Source organism: Carcharodon carcharias, chromosome 2 (genome assembly GCF_017639515.1).
Source record: "Carcharodon carcharias isolate sCarCar2 chromosome 2, sCarCar2.pri, whole genome shotgun sequence".
NCBI classification, from domain to species: Eukaryota; Metazoa; Chordata; class Chondrichthyes; order Lamniformes; family Lamnidae; genus Carcharodon; species Carcharodon carcharias.
Window position 1 is genome coordinate 141,847,662 of NC_054468.1, and position 20,982 is coordinate 141,868,643.

General features: G+C 43.3%; 1 protein-coding gene across 1 annotated transcript in view; it reads right to left on the reverse strand.

The window, feature by feature from the left end:
• The window catches only part of kif25 (kinesin family member 25), a 100,679-nt gene extending 79,927 nt beyond the window's left edge, over nucleotides 1-20,752 (reverse strand). Inside the window, exons 1-2 of the mRNA XM_041206817.1 lie at nucleotides 20,568-20,752; nucleotides 10,723-10,872 (exon numbers count right to left, since the gene is read on the reverse strand). Coding sequence (XP_041062751.1) covers nucleotides 10,723-10,872; nucleotides 20,568-20,752 — 335 coding nt within the window. The remainder of the gene's footprint in view (nucleotides 1-10,722; nucleotides 10,873-20,567) is intronic.
• Nucleotides 20,753-20,982: the final 230 nt, after the last annotated feature.

Sequence of the window (20,982 nt, forward strand, 5' to 3'; positions counted from 1 at the left end):
ATTGAATAATTCATAAATTACATTTTATTCTCTACTCTTTTTACAGCAAAATCTGTAAAGCAATAAATTCTGCCTGGACATGAAAACATTTAATGCCTGTTCTAGGGCAATTTCTGCTGTGTTCACATCGGGGAAACCTGATTTATACAATAGAGATGGAACCTGAAAGTTCATAGCACTTCCAGCAGATTTGGAGTAAATGGAAGTTAGCAGAATTGGAATTTGGAGTGCAACCTGGTCTGTGATACCTTGGGGTTCCCTCTAGGAGTGGGGGCTAATGAAGGTGGGTCTGCCTGCACATAATACTTCAAAATTACATAAATGAGTCCACAGCACTATTCCAGGCCTGGTTCAGTGAAGAAAGAAGATTTTTACACCCTGAAAATAATTTTCCAACAAAGCAGCTGAAATGCGTACAGAAGTGCAAGCTGCTGGGACACCAGCTGTGCTACCACTGGTATAAGAATCCTGTAACAATAGCTAATTGCCTGATTTTGGGAATTCTGATGAGGTCAGGCATTTTATTTTCTAACACTGTGCATGTTCCTCTCAATAAATGTTCCTCTCAAGACAATAAAGATTTTGGACATGGTATTCTGATTTTGCACTCATCAGCTGTAATTTTCTTTTCATTAATTTCTTGTAAGTTCAAAGCATAAAATCCTAGCCCCTGTCTTTTTAAGTGGTACCCTGATTTGGCTGTTAAGGTCCATTTTCAATAAAAGTATAAAGAGAAAAACAACTAGGATCAGTAGGAATTGGAGGATGTAGAATTGTTTGGTTCCCAATACCAATTTCCATTCTTCTCTCAACATCACATGGTCCATTTCCAACTCATCCCTTCCCCATCTCGACTTCTCTTTCTCCATCTTTGGGGCAGGCTATCTATGAATATGTAAGTCACTGGCTCCCACAGCTACCTCACTGCATTTCCTCATACCCAGCTTCCTATGAGGGCTCCATTCCATTTTCCTAGTTTCTCTATCGCATTTGTTTGTATGATGCATACATCCACATCAATGCTTCTGATATGTCTTCCTTTGCCCTCAACCAAGGAATCCCCCCCCCACCCCACCGTGGTTGACAATCTGGCCCACTTACCACACCTCTGCTCTCACCCCTTCCCTTACCTCCCAGAACTATGTTAGGGTTTCCCTTGTCCTCACCTGCCATCACGGCAGCCTCTGTATTCAAGAGATCATTGACCACCATTCCGACACTTCCAGCATGCTGTCGTCACCATATATCTTTTCCCCCCTCGTTTCAGCATTCCAAGGGACCATTCCCTCCGTGGCACCCTAGTCCACTCCTCAATCACTCCCGACACCCGCTTCCCAAGACACCTTTCCATGCAAGCGCAGGAGTTGAAAAACCTGCTCTTTTACTTCCTCTCTCCTTATCATCAAAGTAAGGCCTCAAACACTCTTCCCAAGTGAAGCAGCAATTTGTGTGTACTTCTTTCAATTTAGTATACTGTGTTTGATGCCCATGATGTGGTCTCCTCTACACTAAGGAGACACAACACAGATTGGGACTGCTTTGGGAAACACCTCCAGTCTGCAAGCATGATCCTTTTGATTCCTGTCATTTGAATTCCCCATCTCATCCTGACCCCCTGTCTCAGCCTCCTGCAGTGTTCATATGAAGTTCAACGTAAACTGGATGAACAGCACCTCATCTTTGATTAGTCACTCTACAGCTTTCTGGACTCAATATTGAATTCAACAATTTCAGACTGTAACCTCTGACCTTATTTTGTTTCCTTGTTTTTTGCAGGTCTCGGTTTTAGCCTCTTTTTTCCCTTGTTCTTGCTTTTGGGTAGCAGCTGCACATTATTCTGCCATTCACAGCTCCTCTAGACACATCTTTTATTTCCTCACTTCTCCGATTACCACCAGATTTTGTCCTGCAACAACTCTTTTATCATTTATTTGCTCCTGTCTTCTACCCTATCACATTCTTTTTCTGCCCTCTCCTCAGTTTCACTTCCTTAAAACCTATTACTTTTCTATCTTTCCTAGTTCTGATGAAAGGTCATCAACCTGAAATGTTAACTCAGTTTCTCTTCCCACAGATGCTGCCTGACCTGCTCAGTATTTCTGTCATGTCCAGCAGTGTGTATCATATACAAGATGCATTGTACTGATTCATCAAGATTCCTTCGACAGCACTTTCCAAGCCCACACCTTTACCACCTAGACGGACAGGGGAGCAGACCTATGGGAACACCGCTGCCTAAAAGTTCCCCTCCAAGTCACGCACCAACCTGATTTGGAACGATATCACCTTTCCTTTACTGTCACTGGGTCAAAATCCTGGAACACATTTCCTTACAGCACTGGAGGTGTATCTACACCAAATGGACCTTAGAAGTTCAAGATGGTGTCTCACCACCACCTTCTCCAGGGCAATTAGGCATGAGCAACAAATGATGCCCAGCGACACTCACTTCCCAAGAAAAAATAAATAAAATATTTTTATTACAATGGAAACAGTTTCTCTCTATTAACCCTGTCTTTAATATCTTGAAAACTTGAATCAAATCACCCTACAACCCTAGCTGGTGTAATCTCTCTTTGTAATTTAACTCTTGGAGTCCAGTATCATTCTAATAAACCTATACTGCACTGACACCAAGCTCAATATATCCTTCCTAAGGTGTGTTTCCCAGACTGCTTACTGTATTCCAGTTGTGGTCTGGCCAGGGGTTTGTATAGCTACAGCATACCCGCTTTAATTCCAGTCCTCCAGATATAACGGCCAGCTTTCCATTAGCTGTTTTGACTATGTTCTGTATCTACTCATGACAATAATTTGACCTATGGGCGGAATTTTCCCAGATTTGCACTAAGTGCAGTAGTGGGCGGGTAAAACAACGTTTTACCTGTTGGCTACAATGGTGGGTTTTCATGCCATATCGTCCCAAACACACCTCATTATTTATGCATTCCGGGGAAACACACCATTTGCATGGCGGGCGGGCTGTCATTCGCCCTCCTGCCATTACCCGGCCATTGCATCATGCTGGCTGCCATGCTTAAAAGGCAGCCGCCAGCACACCACTGATCACTACCAGCTCACCATCGCTGCCTAGGAGACATAGCCAGCAAAGGGAAAATGTCCAGAGTCCTCCGGCAGGCATCCTGCTTATTCTTTCTCCATCTCCATCCATGCAGGAGAAGCTGGCATGCAACAAGAGAAAGATGTCACAGGCCAGCGGCAGAATGCCCGAAATCAAGGTCCTCACGGACTTTGAAAACAGAGCCATCCAGCTGGCCACAAGAATATGGACGAGTCCTGTGCTGACAGTGAGGTCAGCGCTGCTCTATCAAGTGAAGATGAAGCAGTGCAACATCCATCAGACAACCAATCAGAGTGATGTGTCCTGTTTCACAGGCCACTGTCATGCACTAATTATCTCCCCTTGCTTTTGAAGGCACATCTGCCAAACAGCCGACAGAGTCCATGACCTCAGGCCTCCAATCAAGCCCCAAAGAAACTTCCGAAGGGGAATCTGAAGGCACCCTCCTTGAAGTTTCGTCACAGTGTTCACCCACACCCTGCACCAGCACAGAGACACACACCTCTGTGGGACCTATCTTTACAGTAGCCTCGGGATCACAATCTAATGAGCAAGTCACACTGTGTGATCCACAGCAGGCGGCGGCGGCAGGGATTTCCCAGGTTCCCAGCATTCGGAGGACTGCTGGAGGCCAGAACTTTGCTGAGTCCTAGTCAGATGACAAGCCTCTGGACTCAGCCATGTCACCGTTGCTAGAGCTGCAAAGACAGGCTCAGGAACATCAGGAAGGGATGTCCGCTTCAATTCTCAGATTCCAAGACACAATGGAGGAGTCCATCCACCTCAGGCTGAGGTAATAGCGCTGGGAAGTCAACGCACCGAGGTCAACATTGGGAGGATGGCAGTCGCCATGGAAATCTTGGGCCAGGACGTCACTCCTGCATTGCTGCGAGGGCTGAACTCCGTCACTGACGCCACAGTTGGCCTACAACATTATGTATGCGAGATGGGTGCGGAGCAGCTTGATCTCACTCCAGCTACCCCTTCCCCTCAAGGTGTCAGCCAGGGGCCCACTGGCATACATAGGAAGGAAGATCAGCAGGTGCACACCCTGGAGCCATCCACCCAGGTGACTCTGGGAGTGTCCAGCCCATCTGAATCCCCTCTTTCTGTGACCTCAGCAGCTTCAGCTTCACAGGCCGAGGAGGGTGCCACTGCCACACAGCAGACCCTGAAAGCAGGCCAGGGCCTTCCAAGTCTCGACCCTACAGGGGGTGCCCACCAAAGTCAGCACAAATAGCGCGTCGCAGTCAGCAGGCTGCCTCCACCTCCGTTGTGGACGTCCAGGGAGCACCAAGACATAGAGGCAGGGTTAGGAAAGTTAAGGAGAATTAGCTGCACAGCCTGGGAACGGGTGTTAATCACCTGTAAATACTGTACACTATTGTCAATAAACTCCCAAGAATGCCTCCCTGCCTACGGCTACTTGTTCTGATGAGCAGTGTTCTTGTCACTCAGATGTGAAACCTTTCTGCACAAGGTAAAGGCAGGTGTCTCAGTCCAGGGCCTCTTCCCTGTGCTCTGTGCAGCCTTCAGACCTAAGTGATGGTCCGGGCTCACACTCCCTGGAAACATTACTGATGTCTGCACCTTGGCGGTGTTTGTCATTGCTGCCAGAATGTAGTGGGCAGGCATCACAGAGTTCTCTCATTCTCTCGATGTGCCCTCAGCACCTTTGAGGAGGGGCTGACATGCTTTCCCACAGACGTGGACGGACGATCCAACCGGGTCCAAGAACCTGGCGGGATAGCCTTTTAATGATATGCTGATGCATTACAATGAGCTCCACGATGACCATTGGCAGGAAACGCAGCCTGTCATCGGCAGGCTGAGCAGACGATCGCGACCTGCCTTCCTGCCATTGTGAAACCAATCGCGCCATATTATCTGCGCATGCCACCTATCACGCCCATTGCCAGCTGGTACGGAAAATTCTGCTCATGTTTCTGAATCCCCAAGTCTCCTTGAACCTTCACTTTTCAACGCCTGTCACCACTTCAAAAGTACCCTGTTCTGTCGTTTTTGGGTCCAAAGTGGATTACCTCACATTTGCCTACATTGGAAGCTATTTGCTACAGTTTTTCCCAATCATTTAATCTATTTTAATTTTATGCTTTTGTCTACACCGTTTCCAATCCTGTCAACCTTTGCATCATTGTCAAATTTGGATTTGGCACTTTCAATTCCATCATCCAAGTCATTTATAAATACAGTGAATAGTTGAGGCCCCAACACAAATCCTTGAGGGGTACCATGAGTCATATCTCTATATTGTCCCTACTCTCTATTTATTGCTGCACAACCAATTTCTTAACTATGTCAATACGTTGCCCTCAATTGCATAGGCTTCAACTTTAGCTAACAATATCTAAGGAGGGACTTTATCAGATACCTTTTGGGAGTCCATATACATAACATTCATAGACATTCTCCTGTTCATTACTTTGGCCACCTCTTCAAAAAATTCAATCTGGTTCCTCAGGCATGACAAACCAGTCTATGCTGGCTCTTTCTGATCCGCTGAAAGTTTTCACAGTGTTCAGTCATCTTATCTTAATTATAGATTCTAATAATATTCTGAGAACAAATGCTAGGCTAACTGATCTGTAATTTCTTGGCCTTCCACCCTCACCTTTCTTAATTTCAGAGTAACATGTCAATTTTCCAATCCAAGATAACAGTTCTCTGCTATTATATCCTCTGTTGTGAAGCCTGATACAAAGAAAATATTTAGCAAGTCTGCCATTTCCTGATTTTCAATTACAATATTACCTGTCTGTCTTCCAGGAGCCCATATCAGTCATATTCATCCTCTTTCTCTGAATATACTAGAAAAATTCTTCAGTTTTGTCCTTGCAAGTTTGTTTTTATATTCCCTTTTTGAAGCTCTTACTACTTCCTTCATATCCCTTTGCTGTTCTTTATATCTCTCTTAGAGCACCACATCCCCATTGTTCTTTCCATTTGTAGACACTCTTTCTTTAGTTTTATACTATATCTCACTTCTCTTGTTCACCAAGGCTGTTTCATTACACAAGTATAACTCTTGACCTCTAGAGGTATTTACAGGTTTTGTATTCCACCAATTACATTTTTGTTTGTCTGGGAAATAGTGATCATAATACCATTGAATTCCATGTTAAGTTTGAAAGCGGCATGGTCCAATCACAAACAATAATCTTAAACAAAGAAACAAAGCCAATTACATAGGTATGAGGGGAGAACTTGCTAAGGTTAATTGGGTAAATAGACTAAAAGGTAAATGAACAGTGGGAGACATTTAAAGAAACAATTTAACATATCCAACAAAAATACATTCCATTGAAAAACAAAAGCACAGCAAGAAAGACCCATCTGTGGCTCACTCAGGAAGTCATGAATAGTATTAGATTGAAAGAAGAGGTTTACAATCTTACAAAACATAGGGAGTATTTTCCCTCCATTGGGGGGGTAGTTCAAGAGTGAGTGCATGTGGGCGCACCTCCAATTGGCGCCCCTGATTGGGGGTGCCTGGCCATTTTACGTGGGCGGGCCAATTAAGGCCTGCTCAGTGTGATGTCCGCCTGGAAGCGCTATGCGCTCCCTGTGCGGGCGGGTGGGGCGGGGTATCCCTCTACTGAGAGTGCACTCTTTCGCACATGCACGCAAAAGAGTCGCTCATCTCCCTGAAGCTAAGTGCCGCCTCAGGGAGATCGGCGCCAAATTTAAAAACGGTGCAGGTGGGAAAATAAAATTTCCCTGACATGCCCCCTCATGTAACACTGTCACATGAGCTGGGACATGTCCATCACTTCTAATCAAGCCTTTATTAAATTTTTTAAATCCCTCATGAAACCTCATTCCGCCCGTGGATGAGGTTTCATGCTTTTTCTGAAGCCCGCCAGGGCTCCCTGCCTGCCCACCGACCTTAAAGTTGGACGGGCAGGTGCATTAATTATTTCAATTAGTTTTTAAATGACCTCAATAAGCCATTCACAGATCGGCAGGCGCACAGCTGATTTGGCTGCATCTCCGCCAACCTGAAAATTGAAATGACGTGGGGTGACGTCAGGAGTTCCACCTGATGTCATCCCGCATCATTTTACACATCGGTGGGCGAGCCCCCCCCCCCACCCCACTGGCCCTAAAGGTCCCGGCCATAGTGGCATGCCTGAGGATTGGAAGTGTTTTAGAGACCAGCAAAGGGCCACCAGAAAGTTGATAAGAAGGGAAAAATAGAACATGAGGGTACACTAGCCAGAAATATAAAAACAGATTGCAAAAGCCTTTATAAGTATATAAAAAGGAAAGAGAGTAGCAAATGTAATGTTGGTGCCTTAGGTGCAGAGGCAGGAGAAATTATCAAGGGGTTATGATGATGTGGCAGTTGATGTGTGCCAGGCGAATCAAATCCATGAGGGAAACTTGATCATGCGGTAACAGCAGTTTAGCAATTTGTATTTATTTGGAGATGCGTGCCCTGAATTCAGAAGTAACAAGTCCACCCAGACTTCAGAGATTTTTTTAGAAAACTAAATTAAACATTTATTAACAAAAGGAAAGGTTTCAAACACATACATAGGTCTACAAATTACTACTATAATAACTCCTAAAACCCCTAATTAATCTAGTTTCCAGTTACACCCCCCGGTTAAGACAACGGTAAAAAAATGGATTCAAACAGATCCAGGCAAGTCAACACAATACCCTGCAAAGTGGCTTTTCCTAACTTTGGTTTCTGCAGACAGCAGCTTAATGCACAAATACTGGAGGCCTTTCACACTTCTGTTAGATCTTACAATGCCATCCCTAACACACAGCTTCAACCAAGTACAAGTTTATACAAGTTTTTCCCTTTTAATATAAATGCTATTGTTCCCATATGTCTTTGGAACTTTACTTTTCTCATTATATAAATCTATTCATGGTGCTAATATTGTCAGTAACCTTTGGGAAAAATAAACACACTGCTTGACCTAGTTTCTCTGGCTAGGTGTAACAGACTATAATCTCTTTGAAATTTGAACTACCCTGATTTATCTAAAAATGCAAATTCTCCTAACCTCACATCCTAAAGCTTCAACCATGTTTACGTATTTAGCATTTCAAACCTAGCTTCTTTTGATGAGTCAAAAGACCAGACCAGCTGTCTCCAATTCAATTAAATCCAACACACTCAGGAACTATCCAAACCCCACTATTAATCTTTTCAATAAATCACAATAATATTACGAGAATTATTATACTTTCGTGACAATGGGGAATGTGGAAATACCAAAGGCATTGAACAAATATTTTGTGTCTGCCTTCAGAGTAGCAGACACAAATTTCATTCCAGAAATTGACAGTAACATCGGGGCTAAACAGAGTGAGGAAGTTAAGGAAATCAATATCAGCAGAGAAAAAATATTGGCGAAACTTAAGGGAATAAAATCTAAAAAATCCCCAGGTCTTCATGGCCTACTCTCCAGTGATCTAAACGAGGTAGCTGCAGACAAATGCTAGCTATGATTTTCCAAAATTCCTTAGATTCTGGAATGACCCCGTCAGATTGAAAGTTGACAAATGTTACACCAATTTTCAAGAAAGGAGGGAAAGAGAAAACAGCGAACTACGAGCCGGTCAGCCTAACATTACTCATTGGGAAAATGATGGAATCTATTATTAAGGAAATCTTAACAATGCACTTAGAAAAGCATTGTATGATTATAACAAGACAACATGTTATAAAGGGAAATTCTGTTTGACAAAGTTATTAGAGTTTTTTGACGAGTAGGGTAACAAAGGGACCTCGATACGCTCATACAAGGAATACAGAAAGTTAGCATGCAGGTACAGCAAGCAGATAGGAAGGCAAATGGTATGTCGGCCTTTATTGCAAGGGGATTGGAGTACAGGAGTAAAGAAGTCCTGCTACAATTGTACATGGCTTTAGTGAGATCACATCTGGAGTACTGTTGCAGTTTTGGTTTCCACATTTAAGAAAGTATATATTTGTATTGGAGGCAGTACAGGGAAGGTTCACTAAATTGGTCCCTGGGCTGAGGGGGTTGTGCAATAATGAGAGACTAAGTAAATTGGGTTTATATTCTCTGGAGTTTAGAAGAATGAGAGGCTATCTCATTAAAACATAGGAGATTCTGAAGGGGCTTGATAGGGCAGGTGCTGAGAGATTGTTTCCAGTTGAGGAATCTAAAACACAAGGGTACAGTCTCAGGATAAGTGGCCAGTCATTTAGGACTGAGATGAGGAAAAATTACTTCATTCAAAGGCTGTGAATCTTGGGAATTCTCTACTCCAGGGGATTGTGGATGCGCCATCATTGAATACACTTAAGACTAGGATAGACAGATCTTTGGTCTCTCAGGGAATCAAGGGATATGGGAAGAGGGCAGGAAAGTGGAGTTGAAACCCGAAATCAGCCATGATCGTATTGAATGGTGGAGCAGGCTGGATAGGCCATGTTGTCTACTCCTGCTCCTATTTCTTCCATGCTTGTGGTTTAAGAAGGAAGAAGAGAGAGTTTAAACTAATGTAGTAGGAGGAAAAAATAAAAATTAAGTGGAAAGAGAGTAAAAGGGGGAAAACGTGTAGGAAAAATTAGAAAAGTGCATCAGAAGGACAGAGTCCTAAACATAGAATGTTAATTACACTTTTGTGGATCTTCTTTCAAAGTTATGGCAGCCAATCAGGAGAGCTCCAGCTTAAATTTAGTTATTGAGAAAAAAATTGCAGGTGAAAGGAATGGAAAGCAGAGCACTGAGACAAGAAGCGGAATGCTGCGACTGAGTTGACTTTGGAGCAAAGCATTGAGGCCAGCAACTAAGCACTGATTGGAAAGTGGAGGAGTCATATCTGACTGGTCCTTGATAACCACATGGCTGATAATAGAAATGAACAGACATGAATGGACACAATGGGATTTTTTTTTCTCTTTGCCATTATGACAGTGGATTTTCAGTGTGTGAGACCGGTGCCTGCTCTGTGTATCTCTGAATCCTTCTAAGAGTTAGAAACAATTAAATGATTAGGGGTGTGTCCAGACCATTTATGATGCCTCTGGGCTATTTCCCTCAGATGGAAATGTGAATGAAATAGCTGTAGAATCAGAAATGTTTTTACTTGTACTTAAATTTTACAGCTTTAACTAATATAATTGATCGTCTCAGTGAAGGGAGCCTTTTAAAATGTAACCCATCTTCTGGTACATAGTAATGTTATATCCAAGAATGCATCAGTGTTCTTTGTGGCCAGCAATGTGACAGGAATACTGTTATTCTGTCATTTGTATATTATTATAATATAGCCATTCATGCACTCATGCAGTATTATCTGCCTGATGATACTTCCAGAAGAATATTTGGGAAATCAGGTCAAATTGCAGGGATTCAATGGATCAGGCCTGCACCTGACCTTCCCTTTCCTAGTTATTCAGGTTATGCTAGACTAAAGAAGAAAATCATCCTCAGTCATATTTTTAGATAAATTGTAAATAAGCTGATATAAAACATTATAAATTGAAAGAAGCTTTTGAAGTAATTTAAGTTCACCAGCCCCCACCCCCACCCCTCAAAATGTGTAGTTTTTGATATATAATTTATCAGTCTTTAGCATCAAAATTGCTAGATGAAAACTGATAAGCTATATAAGCACTTCCTTACCTATATAACTCTCTTGCAGCTTTTGGGATAATTCCTTCATCCAACTGTGGCTCAGGAGAAAGAATGAAGTTTTCTTTAGAATGTGGCCCGAACATAGTATAAGTCTTGCCACTGCCCGTCTGCCCATATGCCATGATGCATACATTGTATCTGGAATACAATAATAGATCATAAGGAGAATGGGTATTTTTCAAAATTATTCTTAATTCGTCTTTGAATATTCCACCACCAGTCACATCCAACTTAAACATAAATGATAAACATAAATAAGGTACAATTTATAACTACATTGCTTTAATACATCAATACATCTTTCTATCCTGCAAGATCTTTGACATATAACTTGAAAATACTTGTTGGGGAGGGGAGGTAGAAGAGGTTCACTGTCAGTACAGAATACCATGCCCTGCTGCTTCAATATTAATTCTCAAAACTATTATACATTCTTCTTTTTAATGTTGGCTAAATAAGATAAGATTCATCTTAGCCCTTTGACATAATCAGTGTTCCATGAATTTCTGTCTCCATAACCACTAATCGAATATTCATGATTCCAGTCATGATTTCTGCAGTGATGACATACAGCCCGTGATAGTGATGTAGCTTAAGGTATTAAACTATCACCTATAACAGCACTTGCAGCAGATAGAATCAAATATGAAAAGAAAATGGAAGATTATATTTATTTCAATCATATGAAACTGCTTAACTTATTTACAATCATCATCCTTGAAATATTAGAGCTGATTCTATGGGAATATTGTACAAGAAATCATTGGCATGCAGTCTATGATTTTCCTTTCTTAATTTTAGTTGGTGAAAATTCACCAGTGTGCACCCATTATTTCCTGTAATGCATTCTGAAAGATCATAGCATTTTTACTAATGCATTCTATAACCAGCAAACCACAAGCTGAACTGATAGGGCTTTGGCATCAGTTCACTAGAACTAAAGTCTACAGAAAATGTAGAAGGTTCACAAATAGTATACAAACAACCTATCAATACTTGGTACCTGGCCTAAATAATAAAACATTAATTCAGACTTTTTTTTAAACCTATGTTATTAACATTAATTAGTTAATTAATTAATTAACATTACCTAGTCCCTGCTGGAACAGTGGAGCATTTTCAGATGGAGAAGCAGAATCTCTGATTTGGACACCTTGTGGTTGTTCTTTCCCAGAGGAAACCAATTAACAGCCCACCTCTGGGTTCCCCAAACAATCAGGGAAGATGGGTGGAATGACGTGCCTGAAGCAGCAATGAAGGATCTTTATTTAAAGTGACCCTGGCTCACAATGACAGGAGTATTTGGAGAGAAAAATATACTGGAATGAGGAAAGAGCTGTAGAATGGATGCCAGATGTGGATAGTTTGCCCCCCCCCCTCCCCCGGTTCACTGACTCTACCCTGGAGTCATAATTCAGCCAGTGAGGGGACAGAGAGAAGTTCTCTTCCCTAAGGATGGCAGGAGACCACCAGCCAGCATCAGCAAGCAGGCATGGCTTCATGTTGCTAAAGCAGCAGGGGTGTGGGGCTGAGGACCTGGGTCCTGTGCTAGAAAAGGCTCAATTACCTCATCTGGCAAGGTGTGTCCTGCAATTCTCAGCTGGCACTCATCATTCTGTCACTGTTTAGCAGTCTTCTGCACAACAGTCCTTTGGCCGACACAACTGTTGTCATATATATTCCTTTCTCTCCAGCCTCTTGGTCAAATCTCCATCTCAACAGACAATCTATTGCCCACTCACTCTCATTCCTAATAGGAACCCCTTCCTCAAACATCTACCCTCCATCCTCAGCAATCAGTTAAATCTTCACACTCCTAATCTCCATCGTTCGTCGTTGTAGGAAGAGCGCCCACAAATCCAGGGAAAAGTAGAACCGGGGTGGAGCTGCAGTCGTGGCAACCCAGACATGGATGAAGGAGGAAGACTGGGAAATGGGCAAAGTGGTATTTGTACAAGCCATTGCCGATAGAGAGATGGAAATGGCCCTGAGACCTGGTAATGGTGTTAGATATCCCACTACCACTTGGCACTTAATTGTCACTCATGTTGAAATTATGTCACCGACACATTAAATGTCATGATCTGCACTCGCTAACTTAGGATCCTCTTTCACCCAGGTTCAGCACTAACTCATGTCTTTCATCTCCCACAAATGCATTGCTAGAGCCAGAGTTGAGGGATGAGCCCCTGGGGTCTTCAGACAAGGACTAGTGCTCTAAGGATGTACATGTTCTGCATGTTCTCCACCAGCATAGATACACACACTTTGGTGCATCCAGCATCACGGATAGACAGGGTGGAACATGGTGAGGGGCACATCACATGAGCAGGTGCTAGAGACATGGATAGCACTGGAGAGTCCCCATTGGAGGGCACAGGACACTTCAAACTCTGCTCAGCTGGACACTAAAGGTGTATTCATGGGGCACAAACAGGAAAGCAGTTTCCTGAGACAGTGCACACCTGTGTACAGAAAACGTAGAATTCCATCTTTAGTATAAGTGCCGTGATGCCTTAGGCATTTGTGCTGATGGCCACCTCCATTGAAAGAGTGGCCAGCCTCACGGAGAGTCATATGTGACAGGCCACTGAGTGCATGCTGGCCCACACCAATGGCTTGCAGGCACCTTGCCCTTGCCTGGTCTGACAAAGCTGTGAATGGGTATGCTGATTTCTGCCAGGATAAGCCCTGCACAGATGCAGATGGGGCTGTTTTTGGTGATGCCCTCATAAGCCCTAAAACCAAGAGGATGTCCGCCATGGACATTTCAGCTGCTTGAGCAGGTTACCCCTAGCTCTGCTGAAGTCCCAGTAAGCACTATGTGGAAGTAAAAGAAAACATACGAGGAAAAGGTTCATACAGAGTTAATAGCCTGGATTCCCAAATCAGGTTGGAGGAAGGGAAATTTTCCAGCTCACCGCACTCACCTCAGTAAAAGGTGCCCCAAATGGCAGGATCTTCATTTCGGGGATGGGTGGGTGATGGGTGATCGGGGTGGGTGGGGGGCTGGGGGGGGGGAGCGCGCTGCAGGATGGAATTGGCCCTGCTACCCCTGGATGCAGATTGGAGGCGGCCACAGGGTCTGTTGAGTGCCGAGGTGTGCTGTTTAACCTTGGTTCCCTGTGACTTTGTCCCAGTTGTTTCTTAAACATTAGGCCCTCTAGCCTTCACACCCCCTCAACCCTCTTCCACTGCGCATGTTCATGCATAACAACTCATGCCAACGCAAGCCCCCACCCACCCCCAATGGCCCCTTATACCCTCCATGCCAACTCATGCCCTGTATACTCATGGCCCCTTACAGCCCCATGTCAACTTAGTGTTGACTCATGATCCCCACCCACCACTCTGCCTTTGCACCCTCCATGCCAACTCACCCCATATCCAACATAGGCAGACCTCAGGAGCCATGCTGAAGTGAAATAAAGTTCTAAATATCTATTATATAGAGTTCACTGTATAAAGAAGCTCTCCCATTCTTGAAAGCCCATTCAATTCATTTAAATACCCTCAAATACTTAATCTCTTATCAAAACAAACAGGGCCCACATAACCCCACATCAAAGACAGTAATCCTTTAATAACCTCTTTGAACTGCTAACCAGATTGTGAATTTACAAACCCCCACCACCCCCTCCCCACCCTGCTGGGATAATGATAAGTTGTGGAAAGCAGCCAAGAATTAAAGATGCTATTGCCACGAACGTGTAACTACAATATTACAGACTTTAAGGACAACTGCTTTAAAGGCACATTTCTGTTCTCAAGCCTTTACATTGAGTTTAAAAGCCTTTTTCAAAATGGAAGTATGAACAGACAACATGGCATCCTCTGATGTTTATTCAAACCTTGTCAGACTCATCTCTCTACAGCTGGCTACGAAGAGTTATTAAACGCAAAAGACTCCTCCAAGGATCCATTGAATTCTAAAAGACGTGAAAAACCCTTTTACTTCTGAAGGATCACTAAAGACGTTATTCAATGTGTGTTCCACAAGTGTAAATGAGATCCGTCCACTTTCTGATCTTATTTCATAACAAAGACAATTACCTGATTAAAAACCTGAATGAAAAGCTATAAAAAGAACCCAGGTGGAGAAAGGCTGTTTGTGTGGCCAATACCTAATATGGAAGCATGATTTGTCAGTTTGGGAGCAACCATCTTTGGGCTTCATACATTAAAAGGCTGGAAGCTGCCTAAAGAGTGAACCATCTTGAACATTATAACAGCCTGAAACAGGAATTGCTTCTCAACAGGGAGAGACTGAGGGAGGTTTCCAGAAACAGCTATCAGGCTGCTGTACTAAAACCAGGCCATCAGGAGCCACCACCTGCAGTACTGTAAAAAGTGAAAACATGAGCCTTCACTCACTTCCAGGGTCTGTTCTGCTTTCTTAGTCCACCTTCACAGGCAAACTCCAACTCTTCAATTAGAGGCCATTGCAGCTGCTAAACTGAACTTCAAATTTCAGCCCCTTCACTTCGTAAGGAAGGAATTCAAGCAACAGGACCGTAATGATGTCTCACAGAGACTGATTTGAAATCTTACCTTTAGGTATTTTTTTTTATTTTTGTCTGGTTCTAATCTTTGTATCTGTATTTTAGTTAACAACTTTATCACTTTACAGCATTTTTCGAATATAAGTCACTTGAATGTCCAACATCTTTGGCAGGCCGCATTGAATTGGACAAGTCTGCATTAAATAGAAGGTGCTGGAGCGGCGCTCCGGTGCCCTCTGGCAGCACTACACACTGACAAAAATTGCCTCCTTTGTAAAAATAAAAAAGAGGGGCACAACTAATCAAAAACTAAATTGTAAAACAAAGGAAACTCATAAAATTAAATAATGACCAAATGGCCTCCTTCTGTGCTGTAAATGACTCCACTGTTATCTGAAAAGGGAGAATGTGCAGGGCTATGGGAAGAAGCCAGGGGAGTGGCATTAGGTAAGCTGCTCCTACAAGGTGCCTGCACAGATACAACAGGCTGAATGGCCTCCTTCTGTACTGTAACAATCCTGTGATTCAGATTCAGTGATTCTAAGTGACTTTCAGCAGTAGTTTTTGTAACGAACTGACCTTTTATCTTGTTTAGCTTGCTTCTGGGTTGTTTTAAATTGACCCATTCATAAACTAAAAGGGGGCTACATACATAGACACAATTTTTTAGCTCACGGACCACTTTGAGGAAACTCCTTTTACACGGTCGTGCACTATAATAATAGCACTTGGGGTTATGTCAACAAACAGCTATTGAAACTCCTAGAACAGATTTTTTTCAATTCTCACAGACACAGTTAGGCAGCTTTTTTCAATTTTTAAAAGGCTGGCCATTTAAATAACTTGACAGTTTCTCAACAGGGTGGGACCGAGGAAGGTTTCCAGAAACAGCTATTGGACTACTGTACTAAAACCAGGCCACCAAAAGCCACCACCTGCAGTACCATAAAAAGTGACAATTCTACAAACCTCATCAGACTTTCAAGAGCATTTGTGACTTCTTTAAAGATTCTTAACTCCCACAATGCAGGATAAGACCCTTGCTCCAGCGAAAATGGGGTTTGTCTGAATTCTGCACCGAGTTCAAATGGCCCCACTGAGTTTGGAATTCCCACATATGAGAGTCACATCCCATTCCTGTTGTCTCAGCCCCGTAATGAAAACAGGATGTGTCAGAAATGGAGGAAGGACTTTCGGATCTAGATCCCACATGCCATTTTGGAAGGTCCACAGAGTCGTCACAACTCCACGAAATTCAATTCTTGATTCAAATAAAGAGCATCAACTTAACACTAACAATGTAATAAGCACCTAAGTGATTCTGTCTGTGCAACTAGATCTTTTCCTCCGAAAGCAAAATACTGTGGATGTTGGAGATCTGAAATAAATACAGAAAATTCTGAGAATACTCATCAGGTCTCCACGAATCCACAAATATCCAAGCCAACATTTCAGAGATGTTAACTCTGTTTCACACCCCACAGGTGCTGACAGACCTGCTAGCTCACTGAACCTGCCTTGGGGGAAAGCTGTCCCTCATGACTGGAATTTCACTCCTGGAAGGGCTGGAGAGAGGGGTTGTGATGGAGTTGGGCCTGCCAACCCTGGAACCAGTAGCTATGCGGAGGTGGGCCCTGCACTTTTCAAACGGAGTATAAAAGGAGAATATGTTAGGAGTTCCTGCTTTAAGGCAGGAAGTAGATAAGAGCATTGCATGTTCTGGGAGGAGACAGAGATCAGAGGTGTTGGAGGTGAGCACTAACTGTAATAGTTGTTCACTAAGATAAAAGCAAAATACAGCAGATGCTGGAAATCTGAAACAAAATCAGAAAATGCTGGAAAAACTCAGCAGGTCTAACAGCATCTGTGGAGAAAAAAAAACAGCGTTAATGTTTAGAGTCCTTATGAAGCTCTGAAGAGTGAGTGACAGCAAGAGATGCCAAGCCACCCTGCATTCATTTCCCACTTCCCCCACCCACCCACCCCCACCTCCCCCACCATCAGGTGTTGATGAGCAAGAGAATATGGTTCGTGCATGTTAGCAGGCATGTGTTCTGTATGAAACCAATCAAAACTGAAAGCCTTATGTGCTCATTTTTCTAAAATTATTATGCCAGAATGTCATAAAGAAGGGCAAGTGGAGAAGTAGTGGGAGGGTTGCTGTCCTGCTTCAGTGACCAGATCCTCTAGATCCTGGTCAGAGGTCCTGAGACGCTGGTACATGTTATACTCGCAGGCCAACGGAACCCACCCACAGTCCCCAAAGAGGACATGGCAGGACATAGTATCTACCGTGAGCGCAGTGGGAGGCCATGCCAAATTCTGGATACAGCGTCGGGAGAGGTTCCATGACCTTCTGGCAAGGTGAGTTGTTTGTCAGAAACATACAGCGGTGCAACTGATGGTTCACATCCGAATAGTGGACCTACGGTGGGAGACTTTGCACATTCCTCTCCTATTGCACAGAGGCTTTTATGTCCAAGCAGCTCCTGCAGGTGCACATAGTAATGGGTAGGGATGTGAACGTACACTGTGATATACTGCGACTACATAAGTCTAACATCACTCTGTATGTGTATTTACAGGACAAGAGGGCCCACAAAGCAAGGGAAATGGCCCGGACAGGGGTTGGATCCATGAGGCCACAGGCGATCCAAAACATTGAGGAGGCAGCCATAGAAGTAGTGAGGAGATGCCTGCCCAGCTCATTGTCAGGGGTGGAGAATTACCCATAGCAGGTGCACTAAACAGAAGGGGACATTGTTATGAGAGGGAGTACGAAGGTTGTGTTGCATGACAAAAGCATCGCCTTTTCAGCTTTCAAATTGTGTACATCAAATTGATTTCATATGTATACAACATTAATACTTGTAATAACTTATAAATTTAGATTTTTAGTGCAGAAATACTTTTTCTTCAAAAGCAGAGTCAACCCATCAAGAATGTTTACGAAATAAATTATGCACTTCGGCTCTACTAGGCTACTTTTCTGGCTAAGCTTAAAAACGTATGCTAATAACAGCAAAAACAAAAACAGAATTACCTGGAAAAACTCAGCAGGTCTGGCAGCATCGGCGGAGAAGAAAAGAGTTGACGTTTCGAGTCCTCATGACCCTTCGACAGAACATGAGGACTCGAAACGTCAACTCTTTTCTTCTCCGCCGATGCTGCCAGACCTGCTGAGTTTTTCCAGGTAATTCTGTTTTTGTTTTTGTTTTGGATTTCCAGCATCCGCAGTTTTTTTGTTTTTATTTTTATTTTTGTTTTTATGCTAATAATAGGTTTTTAAACAGTTGGCATCTCACAGAGTTGAATTTCAGTTAAAATAGGAAGGGAATGAAACTTCAAAACACAATCATCTTGACACTGAGGCAATAATAAAGCTACACAAATGATAAAAAGTCTTATAAATAATGAAAAGGAAAAACTTGCATTTAAATAATGATTTTCACATGCACTGGATATTCCAATGTAAGAAACGGGCTTAATCCAATTGACAAAAACAGTGCTAGCATAATATGACAATTGATTTTTCTTTGTATTGTTGTAATGTTAACTTTTAACCTTTGTTCAGTGGGGAAGTACGGAGTGCTAAACACTGAACTAAGACTTACCCTACAGTACTGGATGTTTTAATAGGAAATAATTACCTGCTTAATGAAAGAAGTTAATTAGCCATCACATACTAGTTCCAAAGGTTCAGGGAGTGATAATCATATGGATGCAGTGTCAATAGTTTGTACTGTAAAAGGAAACCATCTGGGTAAGTGATGGGGAATCGAGCTGGTGATGTGTGGTACAGAACCAAAGATAGACAAATAATTAGTAGTTCACTTGATGGAATAGCAATTATATATTCCCACCACTTATTTTGGAGGCATTGGTGCAGAACAATACAGCTATGGATAGTTGATTGCGATTGAAGTGTGCAATAGTCTGGACAGTTTCCTGTATGCTTAATTTCATCTCGGGTTTAGGATTGAAACAATCATAAACACAAGTCTGGAGCATCAAGGGGTGGGGGTGATATCTGAAGGCAGCAGTGCTGCCTGTAAGGACTTAATGACAGGTAATCGCACTTTGACAAGGTGCAAACAGCTGCATGACATGCCTGAAATAGTCCATATGTTTCTAACAGTCTAAGAAACATCATTATAATTGACTTATGGTGATGGCAAATGGTGGCTGTCCAGGATAAGAAGAGACTGTCTGTGGAGGAAGCGGCTACAAGGAGAAGCACATCAAATGAAGCAGGAGGCAAAAGAGAGAGAGGGCTGCAGGTATTCTGATGCAGCTCTGGAAGAATTGGTACAGGAGGTGTAAAGGAGGATCAAAGTAATATATCCGCAGGACACCAGGAGGCCCTCCAGGAATACCCTGAGAAGAGAATGGGAGTACGTAGCGAGGGTAGCCAATTTCCAGAGTCTGACCCCAAGGGCCTGGAAACAGAGCTGCAAGAAGTTCAATGAACTCACAAAGGTGGGTCAAAGAGTGAATAGAACTTCACATACTATCCTCCCCACCACTCCACCAACCTCTCAGGGTCCTCAGAACACCATGATAACGAGGGAGACCCTTGTCCAAGCAAACTGAAGAACACCACCAGTTCCATCTAGACAATGGAACCTCATTCTGAGCAGACCATATGTGGCCCTGACTCTCGTGGTATCCCAGCTCTGCTTCTACTCTTGGGCTCCTCACAGGTGTCATTAGCCATCTCCGGAGCATATATTCCTCGTCGCCCAGAATCTATCTGTCGAGCTGTGATGAAGATCCATGGCACTTGAGTGTCTTAAGATGTAGCAGTCATGACTATTCCAAGGGTACCATGCACACACCTGTAGGATACTTTGCTGGTGGTCACAGACCAGCTGCACATTTAATGAGTGAAACCCTTTGCAATTTATGAAGGTTTCTGGCTTGTTCACAGGTGCCTTAATAGTTGCATGGGTACAGGCCATTATCCCTAGTGCATTGGGAAAAGCTGCTAGGGCATCAAAGCCTTTGGCTCTGTTAGCTTGACCAGCCTCAACTGTAGCATCGTTTATGAATTCCCCATCCCTCCGTAATAAGGCATCTGAAACAAGCTTGATGCAGGGCTGTGCTGTGCCCTGAGATATGCCGTTGCCTGAAATGAGCCCGTGGTGTAGAAGTTCAGGGCAACTGTCACCTTAAGTGTGACTGACATCAGGTGGTCTGTCATGGGAGCTTATCTCCCACACCATCATGTTGCAGAGAGTTGTGAAGATCTGACAAGATAAACACAGACATATAATACACCAGGCTCAAACAAGTGAGAGCAGTGGAACTCTGCCTGTAGACTCATCCCACAGGGAAAGGTCTTCTGCATCTTCATGCTTGTGGACAATTGCCGTGGCCATGTTCTGCAGCTGCTGCTGCACCCCCAGATTCCCTCCTTTCCTTCCTTTTTCTGACTTCCTCCTCACTGAAGGATCCACTTCCAGAGTGAACAATTCCCATGGTTCAAGATTGTCACTAGGAACCTTGCCTTCCATGGCTCAGCCATGTCTGATGGCAATACAAGGGGATCCTACCTTTCAAAACCTACCCTTGTGGTCAGTTCAATAGAAAGTCTCCAAAATAACATTGCTCCACAACCCAGGACAGTTGCTGCAGTATTAACAGCTGCCTCCAACCTTTCTCACATTGAGAGACACTCTGAAACTTTTCTTAAACACACTGTGCTGCCCTTGACAGTGGCATAGTGGTAATGTCACTGGGCTCT